Source organism: Meleagris gallopavo, chromosome 5 (assembly GCF_905368555.1).
Source record: "Meleagris gallopavo chromosome 5, MGAL_WU_HG_1.1, whole genome shotgun sequence".
NCBI classification, from domain to species: domain Eukaryota; kingdom Metazoa; phylum Chordata; class Aves; order Galliformes; family Phasianidae; genus Meleagris; species Meleagris gallopavo.
The window spans coordinates 12,651,445-12,672,665 of NC_139408.1; the positions used below are offsets into that span (position 1 = coordinate 12,651,445).

Consider the following 21,221-nt stretch of genomic DNA (forward strand, 5'->3'; position numbering starts at 1 on the left):
GGAAGCTCCTCCTTCCCTCCACTCCTTCCCTGAAGGCCCCATCTAGGAAATGCTACTTCACCCAACCTCAGCCCCTCGGTTCTCCCAGTCTGCTTTTCCAGAGGCCCTGATAGATCTAAATGCACTAATCCTTTCCCCGCACACCTCATCCCCCAGCTTCCTGAGCCAGAGGTCTCAGCCTGCAGACCCCAGTTCCAGCCAGTCCACCTTCCCATGCCAAACCCATGCATTCATCCCGACCTTTCATCCCCTCCCTGTCCAACAATCCTTCCCACACATCCTTCCTGCCCCGAGCTCCCTACACTTCCCACCACAGGGCTGGGTCATTCAGTGAGGCAGGTCAGAACTCAGTGCAAGCACGACCCTTAGAGTCTGTAGGATTAATTAGGAGATGTGAAGGAGAACGCTGCCCATGTTGGTGCATGCATGCATGACTTGAGGAAGGTTATACCATCCCACGGTGCCCTCCAGGTGCTTCCAAACTCCTGCTGGGCTCAGCCCTGCTCTTCAGCCCCCTCGTCTGGTGGCCTCAACCACACCGAGCTTTATGGCTATTTGGGATTCATTCTTTCTGCTGCTTTTCCGAAATAGCAAAACGCTGGCACATGCTTCTGATAAACAATAAAAAGAAGAAACACATCCCAAAAATGGGATGTCAGCTGTGCTTTGCCTGCCCAGGAGGATACAACCAGAAAAACTGGCTGCGTTCCCCCAAGGTAGGAGATATTTGCATGCGCACATCTCGTGATGGAGTCAGCACCTCAAAGGCTGTGTAATCCAAATAGCAGTACAGAATATGAATTAGGAGAGGGAGGGGGAAAAAAAAAACCATCTTACTGTCCCCATTCTATGCCTGAGGAACACCACTGCAGAAGAAGGGGACAACTTACATCACAGGAAAACTACAGCAGAGCCAAGTCCCAAATCCCACTTCAGGGACTTAACCTCAGCCTATTCTATGCTTTCTATTTAGTGTTAACAAAGAAAACAGTATTTTCCTGGATTTCAACCCTAAGCAATAGTGCTGGATTTGCTGCCCAGTCATGAAACGTTCCAGGACTGGGAAGAGCAGATGAAGCTCCAGTGAGTCATGAGCAGACACTGTCTCATTGTACAACCAGAGCGATCACGGTCACTTCTGCCCTCCATGCTGCCTCTGTTGAGGTCAGGCCCAAAATACCTTGATGCCTTCCTACAGCATTCTGTTGTTTTGATCCTTCTCAACACAGCCTTGCAGAAAGCCAGCTCACAACCTGGTCACTGGTCCCACAAGCCAGACACACACTTCCCTGAGCTGTTTCAAGCATGTTTCCTAAGGAGGAACATCCCATTCCTCTCTGTTGGCCACCTAGAGCCTGAACAATAGATGCAGGTGTAGCTGCCTCCACTGTAGATGTCTGAGCTTAAGTGAACTCCACCTGAAGTGCACGGAGACATTCCTCATGCTCAGGAATAGGTTAAACAAGTCACCAGGCATGGAAAGCTGAGCTGTAGGAGATGGAAGGGAGAAGCAGCCCAGACTTTAGCCTTGATCCAACAAGTTGCTAGGGGATGAGGTGCAGGATTCTCTGTCCAAGGATGTTTAACATAGACGGTACAGACAGTCTTTGGGACGATGGTTTTCAAAGCTAGAACCAGCATCATGCAGAGTAGGTGAGAAGAAATGGCTTGAAGCTCCTGGTCCTTGTTGTTTTCTTGGTTTGGTGTTATTTTCCTATTTATTTCTGCACCTTCCCTCAGCTCACTGACCAGCAGCCCATTTCTTATTCCCTCCCCATCTCTCCTACGCACTGCAGAGCCTGACCGATGGTGGCAGACGCTGCAGCTCAGGCACCTCCCACTCCCCAGAGCCCCTTGACACAAAAGACAAAGCAAGGCCTGTGCCAGCATCACCAAACGACATCATTCCAGGCAGGGAAATGTCAGTTTCTTCTGGAACGAGCAGGAGCGGCTCTGGGCAGCAGAATGCCTGGCTTTGTGCAGGAACAGAACGCACCCCCCTCTCCCTCTGCCACTCTCCCACCCGCCTTCCCAGCTCCCAAGTTTCAGCCCTTTCAACACCCACAGTCTTTCCACTCGGCCGCTAAGTGATGAAAAATTCCCTGCCAGAGGACACAGTTCAAATGGGTTATTGAAAAGAAAAGCAATTCCCTACTCTGGGTGAACAAGCTCCTTTTCCCCTTGAGGAAGAAGGGTAATAGCACAGCCAGGAAGGGGAGTAAAAAACCCGACCATCCCCAAAGCCTGTTATAATATTAAATAAGAGACCAAAGGGGTTTGGCCCAGAAAATCCCAAGTTCAAAAGAATAATTGCTCAGAGAGATTTAAGCCTAAAGCTGAGTCACTGAAATGAAGAAACATCTCCTCGTCCATAGAAAGCAAACAAATCTTGGGTCGTGCTGCAACGCTTCCGTACATCCTTGTTAGAAAGAAAGAAGAAAGAGGAGCCAAATGCAATTAATTACTGGCTCAGAAGAAAGAATGAGATCTCTCTAATTAACTACCTTAGGCTCATCTTTCTGCTTTTGAAAACTAATCCAGCCTCCTTCTCTCACCCTTCACCTGCAGCACCGACGCAAAAGCCTGCTAGAAGTACACGGTCACCTCTCCCGTGGTGCATACAGATCTGCTGCAGCTTTCCAATGAGTGCCCAGAGCATAATAAACTTTGTGCTGCACACCACAGGGATGCTTTTCTCAGCCCCTCTTGTGGCTGAGCTGTGATGGACTCCGCACGCTCAGTAATAACATGGAGACCCCAGGTGAACTACAGGAGTTGGTTTCAAGGTAGGTATTATATCCACTACCCTAATCCAGCTGTCGAATGACCAGAAAACTTCAATTAAAAAGCACATTAACATGAAAACACTCCCTAAACAATGATCACAAGCAGCTGTAATTTTAACTAATTGCTTTATATCTGATCCTCGGGTGGTTTAAATCTGTCTGACCATCACTCTGCCCACAGAAAAGCTCATTCTCCACGGCTGCATGCAGTTTGTTCAGAGGTGAGAGGACAGGGGTAGGTGTTAAGAATAAGCCTTCAAAAATTAAGTTCAAGAGGGTGAAGCCAACTGGCAAGCAGCTCTTTCATTTGCAAAAGGCAAAGCTACATTTTACAGATGATTTCTTTGCTATAATGTCATTCAAAACTTTAGAAAAATGGGGGGGGGGGGGAAACACAGCACTTCAGAGAAAAGGAAAGGCTGGAGCTGGTGGCTACAGCTGAGGAGCGGAGATCTGGATCTGACATCCAAGAAGGCCCACACAAATCAGAACAAGTCACTCAGTTTTTCCTTCTTGGGGCTCCCATGGTAAATAAGAGCCGATAAATATTAGCCTAACAATGAAAACAATAACAGACTAGCTCTTTAGGTCAAGTACATCAATGGTAAATACAATACAGTGGAATAATAGCAAAATGACATCAGCCGAGGAACCAAGAATGACTTCTACCCCCTCTTGCGTATACAAACCACTACTAACATATGAATAATGCTGTCAACAGTCCGGGAACGCTCTGTAGCAAGGGAGGGCAAAGAATGCCAAATGGACAGAAATCTCCAGCTTCGCTCATCCGTGACATGGCAGAAATATTTATTTTCAAAGAAGTCAATTGGGGCATTTGTCTATGAGAAAGGGAAGTGATTACGCAGCTCCAAGTATAGCTGGAGTCTTCCTGTCTCACTATGGGAAACGGGAAGGGCTGCACCAACAGGGACAACGATCCCTGGATGTATCCTTAACACGACACCCACTCCTATCCTCCAGGACAATGTCACAGACACAGCCGGAGGCTACTGGTGATGGTCCAGGGGGCATTCTGTGAGATGGCAGGAGCAGCAGCCCCCAAGGCACCGTAATGGGATGCTCCATCGGCCACGCGTGAACTGTGGGCTGAAGCTGCCCTCCGCCGGATGCACGGACATGGGATAGGGATTTGTTAGTGACATCAGTTGCAGAATGAACCGACGGTGACACCTAGCGGGCACAGCGACCAGCTGGGCACGGACTGCTTCCGAGGCAAGCGCCGTGCCTGGAAACCGGCTTCGCCCAAACACGTATGCACGCATATATATATAGATAGATAGATAGATATACATATATACATATCTGTATTGAAAACCCTTCACCCTGCACTACTGAACAGCTACAATACAGGCAGAGGTTGAAAAATAAACGATTTCCATGCTAAATTGAGTCTGCAAAAGGAAGCGTCCATAAGAAAAACAAAGTCAAATGCTCGATTTGGCTGCAAAGGCTTTTCCCCACATTTACAGAAATACAGGGGGACTTTCCCTAGAAGATAAAAGCCACACGAATTTCCCTGCCTGCAGAGTTCCCCAACACACTGCGTATTCTACTAATAATAAACAACAACCAGTAAATTCAATACAACCAGGAATTTCTTCTCTATTGCAACACATGGAAGGTGACAGCCTGCTACACCATGCCAGGCACTAGAAAGCACACAGAAGAGCAGCAGGTGTGTGCTTTGACCTCCTCCATCTCTTCCCCTCCACATCCCAGCTTTGCTTTCCCTTTCCTGACATCTTTCTCCATACTGAGCATCAATCTCTGCAAGAGTTTCACTCTGCATCAGGTTTCCATTTCTCAATTGTACAACATTGTTAGAGGTAGGCTATGCAGTGCACGCTGCTTTTCAGCACACGTAGCTCCAGAGAAAAGCTGGGAGAAAGGCTCCATTTCTCATTTCAACTTCTTTCCTTACACATCTTTGCTACTATGAAAAAAATGGCTTTTTTTGTTTGTTTTTGGTTTTTTGTTTGTTTGTTTGTTTTTGTTTTTTAAATCATGGCCTCCATAAAAACACAGCAAGTAGTGCTTCACAGCAACATGGATAGCAAAATACTGAGTTCTGGTGTGAACCTCTACTGCCACCAGCATGGCAAGGAAGGGTCTACAGCTGAGTTACTCAATTTGAGTGCTATTCACAGTGGAACACAAAGATGCCTTTCAGCAGGGGTCAGGTTTGAAGCATTCTTTGCCTAATCAACCCTAAATGTTAGCAAAAAGCTGTTAGCACAAGTTAGAGAAGCCTTCTGGCCACTCCAAATCCTACAAGCTTTGTTCATGTTGCAAGCAAGGCCACACCAAACAAACGAATTACTCACCCAAATTTGGTGGAGAGGACCCCTCCCAGGGCAGAGCCGATGATGATTCCTACTCCAAAGCAAAGACCCAGCTTCCCCAAGGCAGCAGCACGTTCAGAAGGAGCCGTCAGGTCTGTGATGACTTTCTGAGCACCTGTAAGGAAACAACCACTTAAAAGAAGCCTGCTGCAGTGCCCAAGCAACGTGTACAAGTTTGTAAGTGACTGAATCATAAAATCATTAAGGTTGGAAAAGGCCTCTAATATCATGAATCTCAACCACCAATCATTCCCACCATGCCCACTGACCATGTCCCTGAGCACTGCATCTCCACAGCTCTTAAACTCCTCCATAGACAGAGACTCCACCACCCTCCTGGGCAGCCTGTGCCAGTGTCTCATCAGCAGCCTGCCACAGAACTGTCCTTTAAGCCCTGTGCTCGTGCACACCACCAGAAGAAATTAATTCCATCTACAAGTTGGAGAAAGGGACACTCCAGCCCTTTCACAAGTGGCAATAAGAGGCTGACACTCTACCAGCACAGATCATCTTGCATGACTCACACAGACTCCCAGTAGCTAAAGCTGGTGGTACAGCTTTTACTAGAAACATCTAGGAAAGTCAGACTAAAGCAGAACAACTTGGTGGGAAGTGTTGGAAATAAAAGCCATTTTTGTGACCGCATATTGATGTGACCAATTCAGTCCATTTAACAGCAGAAATAGAAAAGGTCTCCTACAAAACTTCTGGTTGCAAAACGGCAGCCGAGATGTTCAGGATAGGGCTGCTGACGGCAGACATTTTGCTGTCAACGTTCAAATAGCAATATCTAAGCAGTATTCTCAAGATCACTCATAAGGACAGATCTACAGAGAAGCAGCCCTGCTTTCCAGAGCCACTACACTGGGTTCTACAGCGCTACACTACTGTAATGTGATGAAAAATGCAGCAATGACAGTAGAGCAGTAAGGTCCTAGGCTGCAGCAAGTGAGAATTTGCTCAAACATAACAGCTGTGAGCACAGAAATAAAGGGAAGAATCTGCTTACCTTCAGAAGCCCTCAGGTAAGCAGAAATCTCCAACAAGATCCCCTTGCCTCCGTTGCCAACCCTTAAAAGAGGTCTGGGAAGGGGTGGATCCTGGCTCCACCCCTTCCAGTCACTCAGGTGCATTGCATACACATGAGCTCCCCTGGGTTGGCCCTGCCTGCCCACCAGGTGATCAATCATTGCTTCAGGCCGTGACTTAGCATTTCCACTACAAGTACCATTACAGCTGTTTCACACTTTCATTGTTTCAGTCCTAGTGCCCAACAGATGTTCTTTCATGCTGCTGGCTTCCAGTAACATGAGCACAAAAAGAGAACTCTGGCAATAAAAACAATCTGGGAAGTCCCTCAGCCCCAACCAACCTTACCTGGCAACCCATGCATGAACACTGATGGTAGCCTGGAGAGAAAGAGGATGGGGATGCTGGTGGAGATGGACAGGAGCAGAAAGAAGGCACTCGCAGATGCACAGGAGAGAGCTAAGGCAGCTCTGTTGCCAAACTGATCTGCAAACCTAGAGCAGAATTGGTGAGAGGCTGTAAAAGAGGGATTGTGCAGTTCCAGGGGGATGAGGATGTTCAGTGACCTTGGCCACGTTCACTGGTCCCCTGCAAGAGCTGATGGGGCCTCCGAGTGAGTTTATTTTGCAGTTCTGAGTCTGTTCAGACCTAGGAATCAGGCTAGACAATTTTTTTTTTAGGCCAGATTCAGTGATAACTGAAGCTGTTCCAGTTTATTTCTAGCAGTCTTGCATGCAGGAAGATCCTTTTCTTCTCAAATCTACATCAAAAATTTTGGCTTCAATCTGGCAACATACACCTTCAAACCCATCTACACCACTGGCAATCCACACACACATGAATCTTTGTCTTTTCGTATTCCTTTCAGTGCCTTTTCTGGACATTGGAGGAAAAACAGATTTTGGATAAACCAGCTACAGACCAGAATCCCATAAAGGAACAACAAAGCACATAGCAGCACCTTATACATGTATCACTGCTGATACAAGGCTATGGAGAAAAGCTAGCTTTCCTTAGTCTTACTTGAGTTTCACATCACCACACTGCTTGTTCAAGTTTTTCTGCCCTTTGGGAAGAGGCTCCCAACAGTCGTTCTAGGATTTTTCTTGCTAATCACACTTCTTTAGGAACAGGAGCTCATGTCCCATGAGACAGGCTTTTCCCATTCTTTTCCTCTTTCTGAGATGAGCTTGTAGATAGAGCAGTTCTTAAAAATGCACATAAACTCAAAGGAATTTTAACTTTCTATTAAACTCTGACTTAAATTCAAGGAGATGTGACCATAGAAATAACGTGACCTACAGTCTTTTCATTGACAGCTCTACTTAACATGAATAAGTATCCTTTTTTTCCCCTAGATTCCCCAGTCAGAGGACATTTCTAAGGTTACAAGTGGCTATAAAATGCTTGCAAGATTAAGCCATTAGGACCTAGGCTCTGAGGACTCCGATGGCTTAAGCCTGTTCCCAGTATACTGTTACACTTAAATGTGTGCCATTAAAACATAGCTATGTTAACATAAAGGCTGCTTCTACATTGCAGTATTTCTAATTAGAGTGTATTTATTTTCCCCTTGGTCTGTTATGAAATCTTCAAATATTTCAGCGGGACCATGAAACAGAACTAAACTTTTTATTGTTATTATTAAAATATAAGAGATTGGCCTTTTTCAGCCATGAAAAGGGTCATGAGTATTGTTCTCACCTTCCAAAAATGGGACCTCCCACGAGCTGGAGGACACCAAAGGTTGTCTGGAGGTACCCAAACCCCACCGAATCCAAACCCAGGTTCTTTGCCAAGTACTAAAAAAGGAAAAATACAAAAAGCAATGGGTCAGGGGAAATGAAACATGCTACATTTCTGAATAAAGAGCTTCACAGCAGCATATAAAGGACCAGAGCTCCAAATTCTGAAGGAAGTTGCTTCTTTCAGCTTCCTCTACCTACACATGAAATCTTCATCATAGAATCATTCATGTTGAAAAAGACCTCCAAGATCATCAGGCCCAACCATCAATGCATCACACCACGTGCACTGAACCATGCCCTCAGTGCCACATCTCCGTGTTTCTTGAACACCTCCAGAGTCAGTGACTCCACCACCTCCCTGTGCCTGTTCCAGTGTATCACCTTTCTCTCAGAAAAGCTGGTGAATAAATACTAAGTCTCTGGCCTACACTATGTACTAAGAAAAAATCAACAGGATGTGATCAAAACCATCAGTTTTGCACCAGGTGACAAATCAGAATCACTTCTCATGCTCATAGTCCAACACAGCTAACTTTGAGGCAGGCTCCAACATTCCGGTCCTGCCAGCAAGGGTGGGGTATTAAACAGCCTTCAGAAAAAGAACAAAGTAAACATGGAAGAGCCACTTGCACCAAAGGCAAGAAGCGCTGTGCCCAGCAACCCATACTCACAGGCATGACTCCAAACTGCATGAACAGAAAGGTCAGCTCCAGGGTTACTATCAGGTAGGCAGCAAGGAACACCTGGCCCCTCCTGACCTCTCCCGCGGCGTTGCTCTGCCCCCAGCTCTCACTCTTCATCCTCCCAGCTCTTTCTTCACCCTCTGGGCTGTTTTTTCCACTCATTGTGCTCATGGAGTGACTTAAGGCAGGCTGAAATAGGATGTGGAGGTGTGTTCTGACTGGGAACGCAGAGCATACGAAAGGTGCAAAAGCTGTGTTTGCAGTTCAAAGCTTAACAGCGTAAAGATGCTGAGTCACCAGGCCGGGCATTGTCTTTACCTTTTCCTTCTCTCCTCCCCTTTTGTCAGGCAGGATCAGAGGCAAACTCTCACTGAGCCCCAGATCTCACTGCTCAGCCTTGTCCTTGGTGGGATCGCTGCATAGAGGGCCATGCAGAGACCAGCTTGGGAATGCCAGCAGGGCTAAAGTGGACATTGCCCCATGCGAGAACACGTGGCAAACTCTTCAGCTCCTTAACTCCTTCCCTTCTGTCACTTTTGTCTTCATTTCAGCTGGGACAGAATTGTTTTCTTCAGACCGTCTAGTAGAATGTTATGTTTTAGTTCTAGGAGAAAAACAGTGCTGATAACACATCAATGTTTATAGCTGCTGCTAAGCAGCATTGTACAGAACCAAGGCCCAAGGATCTGGGAGGGAACATTGCTTCTGGTGGCCCAGAAAAGACAACGGTTTTGATTCTTCATTAAAAGAATACTAATTTTAGTTTTGGAGGTTGCAAGCAAAGCTTACAGCAAAGCAATTACCTCCCTGTCCATGTGCTTCTTGCAGTAAGCTCGTATAGCCTCTGACCAAACATCAACCCCACGTAGAATTACCATTACTCTCACCACAATCTCCAGTTGAACCCTTTTCTCCCCTACACCAGGTGCTGCAAATTGAGAGACTGCCTGAGCTACAAAGTGCTCACATGTGACTCCACTAAGACTACAGATTAATAGCCCAAGCCAAAACATACATAAAAAGAAAAAAGTATTAAATCCACGCAAATTAGGAGGCTGACTGCAAACTGAGGAATTAAAACAAACTAACAAAATTCTTTTGTCCTTTTTGTTTGGTTGTTCCTTGTTTGTTTGTATGCTTGCTTGCTTGGAATTTTGTTTCCTTGCTTGTCTGCACTCAGTTTTGTTTGTTTGCTCATCTGCTAAAGCCTGGAGGTCTAGTTGAGTATTATCTTTATTTTAAAGAGGAACAGAAAACAGAAATTCCAGCACCCTGGCTTTGTAGATTATGGGGCTTTTGGTGGGAAGAGACCTCAAGAGATCATGTCCTTCCTCCTGTTTGAACACATCAGCTCAGTTGTGGCTTTCCCCAGGCCAGCTTTGAAAATACCCAGGGAAGGAGATCTGCCACTTTTCTAGTACCTGGGGAGATGTTTTTTTCCTAATGACCAATCCACATTTCTCAAACTGCAGCCAGCAGCCACTGTCCCTTGAGGTATCAGCTGCCACCATCAAAATGCATTTGGCTGGATCACCTCCAAGTGCTTGGAGCAGCTGTAGGCTGCTGTTGGATCCCCCTGGACCACTCTTTGCCAAAGACATTGGAGGCAGGGGGTTAGAACTAGATGATCTTAAAGACCCTTCCAATGCAAACCATTCTGTGATTCTATGATTCTGCCAAGTCCTGCAGACCCCTGACCTCCCAGGTAGCCCAACCAAACCGAGGGATGAGGAGCTAGGGACCTTCTCATGGCACACAACGAGATGATGAGAAGGTGAGGCACATCTCATGCTGGAGTGCAGGGGGGAGCCCAGCGTTTTGGAGAGGGCTGTCAGGCTCCGCCTCCTGGTGAAATGTAGGGAGAATCGACGGTTTAATGTTTCACCAGGGACTGGTGCTGTGCTGCTGGAGGCTGCAAGGAACAGCCTTCTGCAAACACATTCAGAGCATGAGTCAAAAAGCACTTTTAAAGAGTGACCCTCCTATGCCGACGCAGACCCAGCTCAGGACAGCTTAGACGTCGCATTTGTTACTAAAGAAGGAAGGTTACCCAGAGTGCATCCCAATTTAGCAAAGGATTGGTGCTGGGCATTGAATTTGTCTAAGTGCAAAACAATGGGTTTTTTTGCGCTTTGGGTTTCCTGCACACAGCAGCAACATTGTCAAGTAAGACTTCCTGGTTTGCACTGGGCAGGCACAATGCACAAATTGCCAACATTGAATAGAAGAGTAAAATTAATGACAGAGCTCTCTTTCCAGAGGTTTTGAGACAATCACGAAAACGGCTCACGAAATACAATGTGAACCACTGCTAACAGGAAACGTTGCTGACTTGGACGTGAAAAGCTGCAATATTTTGACTGGTAAATTTGTCTCTGCAGCAACTGGAAAGGGATCCCAGGGAGGCAATGACTTGCATACGTACTGCTCTCCATCAGCCACCCTCTCCCTCCACAGACAGCCTCATCCTGCCCAGAAGCCCAATCCAGCCATGACTCGGCTACTCTGCAGTGCTAACACACCATTCCCAATGGGTTGTCCACACTGGTGCTGCATTTTGTTCTGAAGGGTCTGTTCTGGGTCATCACGTCACTGATGAGTCACACGGAAAGAAGAGAGACTGATTTTTAAAGCAGGGGAGAACACATTATGAATAGAAGATGAATTTTCTTGGGTACAATAAATAAACTTTAAACAGATGCATATCCCAGGGAGACTGTGTTGAAAGCAAGTAAGGAGATGAGTGTGAATGCCTTGTGATTATACTGCAGATTAGGGCATTAGCTATGCATTAAGCCTTGACAATTATTCTCAACATTTTTGGCGTATTTACAGTTGCCCTCCCTGGTATATCTTTCCTGAGGCCTATTTATCTGGTAATCTCTGGAAAAATAGATGGGGAAACCTGAGAACAACTTTACAAAAGAAATTTGCAAAGACTTAGTGTTTATGTTACTCGGGAAGAAATCTTCCTTAAATCACTGGAAATGGGAAGCCTTGCCAGCTGAAAGCACTTGGGGAGGGGAAACCCACCCACGGCAACTGCAGCAGTTGGAAATGTTGGTTGAGAAAGGATAAACCGTGAGGAAATCCATCCTAGATCCTTCCCTCCACCAGACTTTTTTTGACAGAGGAAGGTTAATGTGACCTGTAGCAACACCAAGTGCCCTGAGTGGGATCCACCTGTCAGAACAGGATTTACATTCTCAGAAGAGCCTTTAAAAGGGACAGAAGTGCTGGCCAGCAACGAAGGGCAGCTCTCAGGAATCAAATCCTCTATCAACGTGAGTTGGTGGTCCCTCCAGCTATGAAAAAAAGCAGTGAGATCATTCAGATTCTGCTCCAGAACAACAACAAAAGATCCCTTTGGGAGACACAACCCCCGGGGAACCATCCTCCTGGTGATGCTTTTGAAACTCAGAAGTATGGTAGGGGAAAGGGAAGCAACTCCTGAAGTGATGCCCAAAGACCTTCAGGCCTATGGGAGCAGCCCAGGAAGGAGACTGGGATGCTCCTTGTGGAGAAATACTCTGATAATGGGAACCCAAAGTACTGCATGGGCTCATGTCGCTCACACAAGGCATCACTCCCTGTCCAACCTGAGTGGAAGGCTCTGACTTGTGCTGCGCTGAAAGATTTGTGCTGTTGAACAAATGAGAGCACATACAGCCCTGGTATGGCCAGAATTATGTCCCACGGTTGTCGACTGATTTATTCTTTTGTCTAATTGTGTTCACAAAGGAAAAAAAAAAAAAAAAAAAAAAAAAAGCAGCTTGCTAATGAATGGAAAAAAGAATCCACACGGCCAGCAAAAAAAAAAAAAAAAAAAAAGGCAAAAAAAAAAAAAAAAGCCTTCTTTCCACAGTCTTTGGGGATTTTCATAAGAACTACAGAAATGGTCCAAATCGGCAATGAAATCAGATTCCCAGTGGCTGCAGAACTCTTATGGCTCTTTCTACATGTGTATTAAATTGCAAAAAGCAATTATTTGTAATTTGTTTTTATAAAAATGCGGGTGTGCTTATTCTGCCTGGCGAATTGTTTTGTGAAATGGAAAAAGACCATTGTTCATTATTTTGGTAAAGTCTTTGTTACTTAGCATATTAAACTGCAAATCACACTTTATCTGAAATAGGGCTGGTTCTAATTGACTTTTTAATGGCAGAGCCCCAAAGCTTCATCTAATACTGAGACCCCGTCTGGTGCCCTGCAAGCAAAACCAGAACTCCAGACCCAGATGAGGGAAAAGAAGTGGATCCTCCTTGGCTCACAGCTGGGGCTCCGACAGCCAGCGGGGTGCGACGGCTCGAAATCACGAAGGAAGTCTGTGGAAGAGACTGGAATCAGATTTGGTCATCCTTTGGCCTCCAGTGCTGCTGCTTAACCACAGGGCAGCTTCTCCTCTCTGGATAAATCAAACCAAAAGAGAACATTTCTGAATGCTGGAGTCTGACATCAACACATATGCAGATGGGGTAGAGACTGTGTTAATTGTGAACGTGTTTTGGAAAAATGCTGTGGCCTGACTTCAGGAGTGACACCAAGAATAACATGACCACATAGGCAGAGAACACACGGCTCTTTGCACTCATCCCATCCCACCAGCTCAGGCAGTGCCCTGCTGGGACAGGATGGTGCCTGCTTCAAATGACACCTTGCTGAGGTCACTCCTCATCTTGTCACCTGGGGCTGCGATGACCACAGCCACCTCTACCTACCCAAACCTCTCCAGGACCTCCAGATAGCTCTGCCCTCTCGGGCAAGGGATGCTCGTCCCCAGACTCGCTGCTGAACAGTGTCTGAAGTCCTAGGTTCCAAGATGCACATACTGTGTGTCTCAGAAATATCACAGAACCATCACAAAACCATGACAGTTGGAAAGATCAATAAGTTCATCCAGTCCAACCATCAACCCATGCCTTTGACCACTACAGAGCGTGCCCCCAACTACCACATCCACCCTTTTCTTGAACACACCTAAGGATGGTGACTCCACCACCTCCCAGGGCAGCCTGTTCTTAATGACAATACATTTTTCTTAATATCCAACCTGGACCTCCCCTGGTTCAACCTAAGGCCATCACCTCTCATCCTATTGCTGGACCCAGGAGAAGAGACAATCCCTACCTTGCCACAACCTCCTTTTGGGTCACTGTAGGGAGCAAAGTACATTAGAAGCCCAGCGTTTATATCCAAAGAATATGCAAGATGTGACAAAAATGGATGCACACACAAAGAAAGCCTCCCGTTCAGCCTTCAATGTGCAATGTGTCATTCAGCCCATATCATACAGCCACCTCCTGGAATCACAGCGATGTCTGGAATGCAGAAGCTGTTTATCATCTACATAACATTTAAGCCGTTATAATTTATATGAGAATTGTAAATGATTTGGGTTGTATGAAGCCTCTTGTTGTGGTTTGTTGCAGGAATGCTGCAGATTTCCTCTGCAAACATTACATTCTGCAAACAATGGGCGCCTGAGATGCTTTCAGCTGGTCTCGAGCCTCCTGCATCTACCAAAATATTTTCCTGTGTCAGAATCAGACAATCGCCCGATTTATAACTTTCAGACGTTTGAGAGACCACTGTAACACAATGTAACTGCAGTCCCTCTGCTGGTTGGCTGTCCAGCTAAGCTGTACTCAGCACAAAACAAAACGCGGATGTGTATTTAATGTTCCTGCTGATGCATGTTTCTTTGTAGGGCAATCGGAGAGCAGCAAGGCACACGTCAGTAAGGCCTCACCTATCCCACCCTGGTCCCTTACACAGAGATCTGTGTGATGCTCCCAGACAAACCCCACCTGCGTGCAGGCAGGGAAGATGTGCATACCCTGCCCCGTTGCCAGGTTGTTTCTCCTTGGGATGTGGAGAGAAGGGGATGGCTGCCCCATGTGCCATATGCTCTGCAGCTTTGGGACAACTTCATGTGGCATGTGGTCACTGCCCATACAGGGATAAGGTGGAATGGAGGAGGAGGGATAGCCATAGCAAAGCAGGGATGAATTTATCAGCAGCTCAGAGGCAGTGGCATTGACTGAGGTGGCCTGACAACAGCACATCACTGTATCAGCACATCCACATGGTCATCATGCTCACAGTCCTGGTTTTACTTACAAGAGGGATGGTTTCCCTGCTACTTTTTGGTTCAAACCACAGGAAGGCTTTGGAGAACCTTCGCTGCTCCCTCTGCACCTGCCCTCAGAGTGAATTTGCTGCAGACAAAAAGAAATGAGCCCTAATTTCCAGGGGCTTTAAAGCGCTATTTCAAAAGCCCATTGCTTACAGCATTCTTCAGAAGTTGTATTGTGTCAGTGCAAAATGCCATCACATGAAACTATGTGCATGTGTTTTGCTGTGTGAGGCACGTGCTTATTGATAAATAATCAGCGCTTGTTTATGCTCTCTCCAGAACAAACACCATTCCTGCTTTTGTGACACAATCTCTTTGGCTTGAAATAAATCATGGGACTCCCCGCAGAACATGCTATTGCATGACATGCCTGAGAGAACTGTAGTGCTTATGCTGGTAAAGCTGCTCACTGGAGAGCAGGAGGATATCTGCCAGCATCAGGGTGAAAGTGTCTTTAATTCATGAGATTAAGCTTCACCGAGAGGCCATTATGAGCGCATCCCTTTGTGCCCTCCTGGCCTCACTCACCTAAAGCTCACTCTCTTATTCTCACAGAATCAAAGAATCATCATCAGAGAACTGCTCGTGTTGGAAGGGATCCTTAAAGGCCATCTGGTCCAACTCCCCTGCAGTGAACAGGGACACCTACACCAGATCAGGTGCTCAGAGCCCCATCCAGCCTGACCTTGAATGTCTCCAGGGAAAGAGCCTCCACCTCTCTGGGCAACCCGTGCCAGTGCCTCACTGCCTCATTGTAAAAAAAACATCGTACTGAGATCTCTAAACCTCCCTTCTGTTAGTTCGAAACCATTTCCCCTTCCCCTGCAGCAGCAGGACACCCGGTGCATCACAGCAGGGTACGAGGCGGTACGTCCCGCAGCCCGGCACCGCCCGGCCCGGCCGACATTAGAGGGCACCATCGCCCCGCACATCGGGGCCGGCCCCGGGCACGGGCTGCGAGCATCTTCCAGAGGGGAGTTTTGTTATTGTTGTGTTTTTAAACCTAGATTTTGCATCCTCGAGGCGTGGCTGGCATCCACCTTCATTTTTTTTATTACCGTTCTGAATGTACCCAGGCTGCAATAACTTGAAAGGTCGCGGAGCTGGCGGTACGGCTCGGAGTTCAGAACTCCAAAGTACCATGCAAAACTGCCACTGGTACAAATGCAAAGTTGCAAACTGCCTGTGATCACGCACACCTTTGCAACTCTTTATCCTACTTGCTCTCTCACTTGGTTTGCTGCACGAGGGCCTCTCGTGGCTCCAGCTGTTGATAAGGCTGCATGGCCCGTTGATCTGGGTGCTCCCAACACCCCTCCAGCCTTGGGGTTCCAAAAGATCTCCATAGGAACACCCCCCTGCTGATGGACACACATCCATCCGGATGGGTATCTTAAAAAGGCACTCCCTACCCCACTCCAAGACAAGGGCTGCTCAAACAGGAGGGCAGCATAATGGTGAGATGAGCTCACTTGCAGCTGACCATGTCTTATCATGGAATCACAAAACGGTTTGGGTTGGAAGGGACCCTCAAAACCATCTGGTTCCAACCCCCTGCCATAGGCAGGGACACCTCCCTTTAGACCAGGTTGCTCCAAGCCCCATCCAGCCTGGCCTTGAGTTCTTCCAGGGAAGCATTTATGTGGGCTTAAAAGTTAGGAGAGGAAAATGCTGTGGTTTCCATGTATTTCTGCTCAGCGAGGCTGCAGCTTATTAATTCCATGCAGCCGAGAAGTGCTATTTTTAAAAGCTGCCCTCAGCTTGTTTTGAACTCTGCGAGCATCCCGCTTTGTTTTGCGGCAGGGCAACCAAACCGCGGAGCCAGAACCGACCCCGAATCCTCCTTCCGCGCCTGTGGATGCTGAGCAACGTCTTCTCAGGGGAAAAAAGAAGGACAAAAAAAAAAAAAGAAAGAAAAAAGAAAAAGAGAGAAAAAGAAAGGATAAGAACCCACTGTGAGGACGCCCCAAACGCGCACACCTCTAGAGGGAAGGCGAGAGGGAGGGGGCGAGAGCAGCCCCGAGACGAGACGAAAGCAGGAGATGGGAGGGAGCAGCGGCCGCGGGCAGACAAAGGCGCGGAGACGCGGCGGGCGGGGAGCTCCGTGCCGCCCCCCGGGGCCGGGCCAGCGCCGGGGCCGGCCCCCCGGGCCGCGGCGGGGCCGGGCCGGGCCAATGCGGCCGGCGGCGGCGCGGCGCTGCCCGGCGCAGCCAATGGAGGGCGCGGGCAGGAGGGCTGCCGCTGGGGGCCGGGGGGCGGCGGGGGGGGGCCCGCCAATCGCGGCGGGGAAATACTATTATGCTAATGGTTGTTTTGCTCGCCCTCGCGGGGAGCGGGGTTTAAAAGCGGGGAGCCGGGGGAAGGGGCTCAGAGGCGGAGGCAGGGCCGGAGCGCGCTTGGTGCGGGACTGGACGAGACGGGACGGGCGGCGAGGGGAGCGGCGGGGGCGGGCGGCCACGCACCCACCCACCCCGCGGCGATGTCCGACGTGCACCTTTCGGGTGCGGCGGCGGCCCCGGAGCGCCTGGCGGCCCTGCGAGCGCTGCCCGTGCCCGGCCGCAGCGCGGTCTGCAGGAGCTTATTCGGGCCGGTGGACCACGAGGAGCTGGGCCGGGAGCTGCGGAGTCGCCTGCGGGAGATGGGCGAGGACGACCAGCGCCGCTGGGACTACAACTTCCACACCGACACGCCGCTGCCCGGGCCCGGCCGCCTGCGCTGGGAGGAGGTGGAGGGCGGCACCGTGCCCGCGTTCTACCGGGAGACGCTGCAGGTGGGCCGGCACCGCGTTCCCCTACGCCATGCCCCCCCGGCTCCGCCGTCCATCGTCAATATCGCCGCCGCCAAAGCTCCGGGGGGGCCGGGGGCGCGCCTGAGCCGGGAGAACCGCGCCGCGCCCCGCCGACGTGCGCTGCGGCCCCGACGGAGCGGCCCCACGACCCGTATCACAGGTGCGTGCGTAGGGAGGCCGGCGGGGGGGAGGGGGTGGCGGCACCGCGGGGCTCTCTTTGCGGCGGCTGACGGCCCCCTCCCCCTCTTCCCTCTCCTCCAGATTTCTTCGCCAGGAGAAAAAGGCCGGCCGAGCCCAAAGCGGCGGCCGAGCGCCCCGCGGGCTGCTCGCAGCCCCCCGCCGCCGTGCCGGCTGAGCACACTCCCCGCAAGCGGCTCCGCTGAGCCAGGTGAGGAGCTCCGGGGAAATCAAAGGGAGGGGGGGAGGAGCGGACGCAACCTTAACCCACGTCTCTCTCCCCTCGCTTCTAACTCTCCCCTCCTCTTTATCCCTTCAGCCTTTTGCACTACGGCACCCACGGGAGAGGCGCGCAGCCCGCAGGCGCCGTGCCCCGGAGTTGCGGGCAGCCGGGACCCCCCCGCACCGCGCCCGGCCCGGGACCCGCAGCGCCGCCGGAGCGGGGACGGAGCCGCAGCCGCAGCGCCCGCCCGCCGGGAGCGGCTGCGCACGGAGCAGTGTTAACGTACGAGTGTGCAATGTGTGACGTTGTGTACAGAAATGTATTATGCCTAATGTGAGTACACTGGCCAGAAGTGTAAAGCTTTAAAGGAGAAGAAAAAAAAAAAAAGTCATTTATATGGATATGTTTAATCTCTGCTGATCTCTCAGTGCAAAAAAAAAAAAAAAAAAAAAAGCCTAAAAAAAAAAAAGGATAAAGAAGAAGAAAGAAGCAAGTGTATATTTGTACAATACGTTTTTTTTAAGAGTTATACTAACTTATATTTTCTATTTATGTCAGAAATGTGGATAACTGGTTGACATCCAATAGTCGTCTTTTTTTTTTTGTTTGGTTAAGCCAAAGGGCACTATATTTGCTTTTGTTATTTACAAAACGTAAATTTATTTTTATAGTCGAATTTTGTTGGTTTTTTTTTTTTTTTGGCCTTCACATGATGTAGTAATGAACCCAGCAGTTTGTACCCTTTACTTGAAGACAAGTTCCTATAGTTCTGAGCCTGTCTGTTCCGCTTCCAGTGCCAGTAATGCCACAATCTTCAATAATAAAAACATCCCAGGACCCCCTGCAATGCTGTGTGCTGTGCTGATAGCTGTGGGGTTGGGGGGGAGGAAGGAGGGAAGGGCTGGTTGCATCTTCCAGTGCTCCGTGCACTGTGACCAAGCTGCTGGGGGAACAGCGTGGCTGCAAAGCAGGGTGGGGGTGCAGGGGCTGTAGTTGGAGGAGAAAAAGGACTTTTCCCCTTACAAACGCGTGAGAGTGCTGCTGGCCATGACAAAACGAGGGGGAAACACGTCTGAGAACACTGAGTTTTGCCTTTCTGCACCGCGATTCCCTCTTCTCCCAGAGCTGTGGCCCAGGCTCGGCCTTGGGGTAGCCCCACATTAAGGAGGGGGTGAGGGCAGGCTGTGCTCTCGGGGGCCCCTTCCGTGTGCACGCCTCTCCCCCATCACTTCGGGCAAAAGCCCTTCCCCACCTCTCCTATCCGAACCCAGCACCGATTTCCAGCCCTCCTCCCTCCCCCAACCACTCCAAGCCAGAATAGGCAAAAAAAAGCAGTCCCCAGCCAACATGAACGGGGTGGGGGCACGCACTCGGGCTGGGGCAGCCCCGGTCGCAGGTGGGTCGGCTCCGTGCCGCGGTGCCCCGATGCCGCCGGGCGGAGCCGGGGGGCCGAAGCCGGGTTGTCCCCGCCCCGGCTGTCCCCGCAGCGCTCGCCGCTGCCCCCCCCCGTCACGGCCGCGGAACGCTCCCGGCTGTAAAAGTAACATTGATTACCTCCAGCTCCTTGATCGCTTAATCAGAACGGGATTATTTTACGCGCCCGCGTCAGCGGCCGCCGCCTCAACACGATTTCCCCCCCCCCCCCTTTGAAAAAGAAAAATAGCTTTTCCCTTTCCTTCTGAAAGCCAACAATGCCCGGAGTGAGGCAGCTGGATCCTCCAGGATTTATGGGCTTTTCTCTGGCTTTCATGCAAGCAGGTGCCTTTGGGACGTCCATTGTCCCAACCCCCCGCTCATAATAGGACTTTCCGCACCAAGAAATCCCCGTGCCCGGCTCCCAAATCCCTGGGCTGTGGAGGTGGGTTCGGAGCATGGCGGGGGCTCCAGCTGCCGGGCACGGGGAAGGTGTGCGGCCGCCCTGCAGCCCGCTCCACCCAGCCCGCCTTCGGCACAAAGCACACTGCCCCTATTCTTCGAGCCTTTGTAGCCATATGGCAAATCCATGTAGACACAGCCAACATCCATTTATTCAGGCACATAATGTCCCGCAACAGGGAACAATTGGAACTTTGTTTGCTTCTATTATTGATGCGAATGGGCGACAGAGAGAGAGAGAAAGAGAAGGGAAAAAATCATTTAACTATAAGAGATATCCAGCTAATTATGAACCATATGTGCCTATAGTTTCAAAGCGATCCAATGAAGTTCATTTTAAATCTAGACTACTTTATTAGTACCGAAGACAGATGTCTCGGCAGTGCACGCATCAGAGGAAACCATGTAAAGAAGGTCCCGAAATATTTAACCGGGACTCATTCATTGTCAGAGAGCCTTTAAAGTTGCCCTTTATCATCAGAATGATAAAGGAGGGGAGGGAGGCTGCTGCTTGTTACCACTGCCCCACTCACCCCTTAGCAGGAATCCCAAATCCTGTTTTGGATTTCAGGATGGGAACGGCTTTTGGAAATGATGCACAGTACTGGGCATCTATGGGAGCTCGCTTCCCATTATGGCAGACACTGCGGTGAAAGTCAGCTCTGTCCCAGCTGAAAGCAGGACACCAACCCCAGGCTGAGGCCAGCGTTGCAATGGAGTTTCCCCGAGACAGAGCTTTAATGCTGCAAGATTCTGGGCACTCACATCCCACGAGCATCTCCTGACGCATACCCGCGTGGGATGCCCAAAGGAAAACTCAGCAGTAGAAAGGCTTTCAGGATTTTTTTCCCCCCCAGGAAATGCAATTATCAGCAAACAACCTTGGCCAAAAGCTTTGCGCTATCTTTACAAGCACGGCGACATCCACCAGTAATTAAGGCACTTCAGCATGATGAATGCAGCATATGGTTGGCGCTAGGAATCATTCTCCTGCCTGGCCACAACTTTTCTTTTTGGGCCAAAACTTGTTCTATTATCACTTGGAAGAAACAAAAAAGCAGCTTGCCACTTCTTGAGCAAATATTTGTCCCTAATGAGCGGGAGGTGTAGGTAACAGGATGAGGAAAGCAGTCTGATATTAGGAGAGGTTTCCTATGTTTTGGTATGAAAATAAAATAAACTCACTGAACACCCAATTCACTCACAGAGAACTGGGCTTGCTGGGTAGATCCTGGCAAAGGGAGTGCAATGGGGAGGAATTACAGATTATGTTGCCCTCCCCCCCCCCTCCATCTTCAAACAGCACTCAGCATTTATGTATCAATCCATTCATGCTTGGAAGGCACCAGGAGCTGCACCACACCAATCCCACGGGGAAACCCACAACGCTGTCGGGCAGGGTTTGAACAG

At 49.3% G+C, this 21,221-nt stretch overlaps 2 protein-coding genes across 3 annotated transcripts in view; one reads left to right on the top strand and one right to left on the bottom strand.

Moving 5' to 3' along the window:
* SLC67A1 (solute carrier family 67 member 1) overlaps positions 1-9,168 on the bottom strand; it is a 48,713-nt gene extending 39,545 nt beyond the window's left edge. Inside the window, exons 1-5 of one of the 2 annotated variants that reach the window (XM_085224285.1) lie at positions 8,931-9,168; positions 8,601-8,801; positions 7,886-7,983; positions 6,530-6,675; positions 5,135-5,267 (exon numbers count right to left, since the gene is read on the bottom strand). In XM_085224285.1, coding sequence (XP_085080411.1) covers positions 5,135-5,267; positions 6,530-6,675; positions 7,886-7,983; positions 8,601-8,783 — 560 coding nt within the window. In that variant the 5' untranslated portion in view covers positions 8,784-8,801; positions 8,931-9,168. Of the gene's footprint in view, positions 1-5,134; positions 5,268-6,529; positions 6,676-7,885; positions 7,984-8,600; positions 8,831-8,930 lie in introns of both variants that reach the window. The other variant, XM_031553440.2, reaches the window with a different exon arrangement.
* Positions 9,169-17,090: 7,922 nt separating this feature from the next.
* On the top strand, positions 17,091-18,783 carry CDKN1C (cyclin dependent kinase inhibitor 1C). The gene is made up of 3 exons (XM_085224287.1): positions 17,091-17,696; positions 17,798-17,924; positions 18,033-18,783. Exons 1-2 carry the CDS (start codon positions 17,228-17,230, stop codon positions 17,917-17,919), a joined length of 591 nt encoding a protein of 196 aa, XP_085080413.1. The 5' UTR covers positions 17,091-17,227; the 3' UTR covers positions 17,920-17,924; positions 18,033-18,783.
* The last annotated feature ends 2,438 nt before the right edge of the window (positions 18,784-21,221 follow it).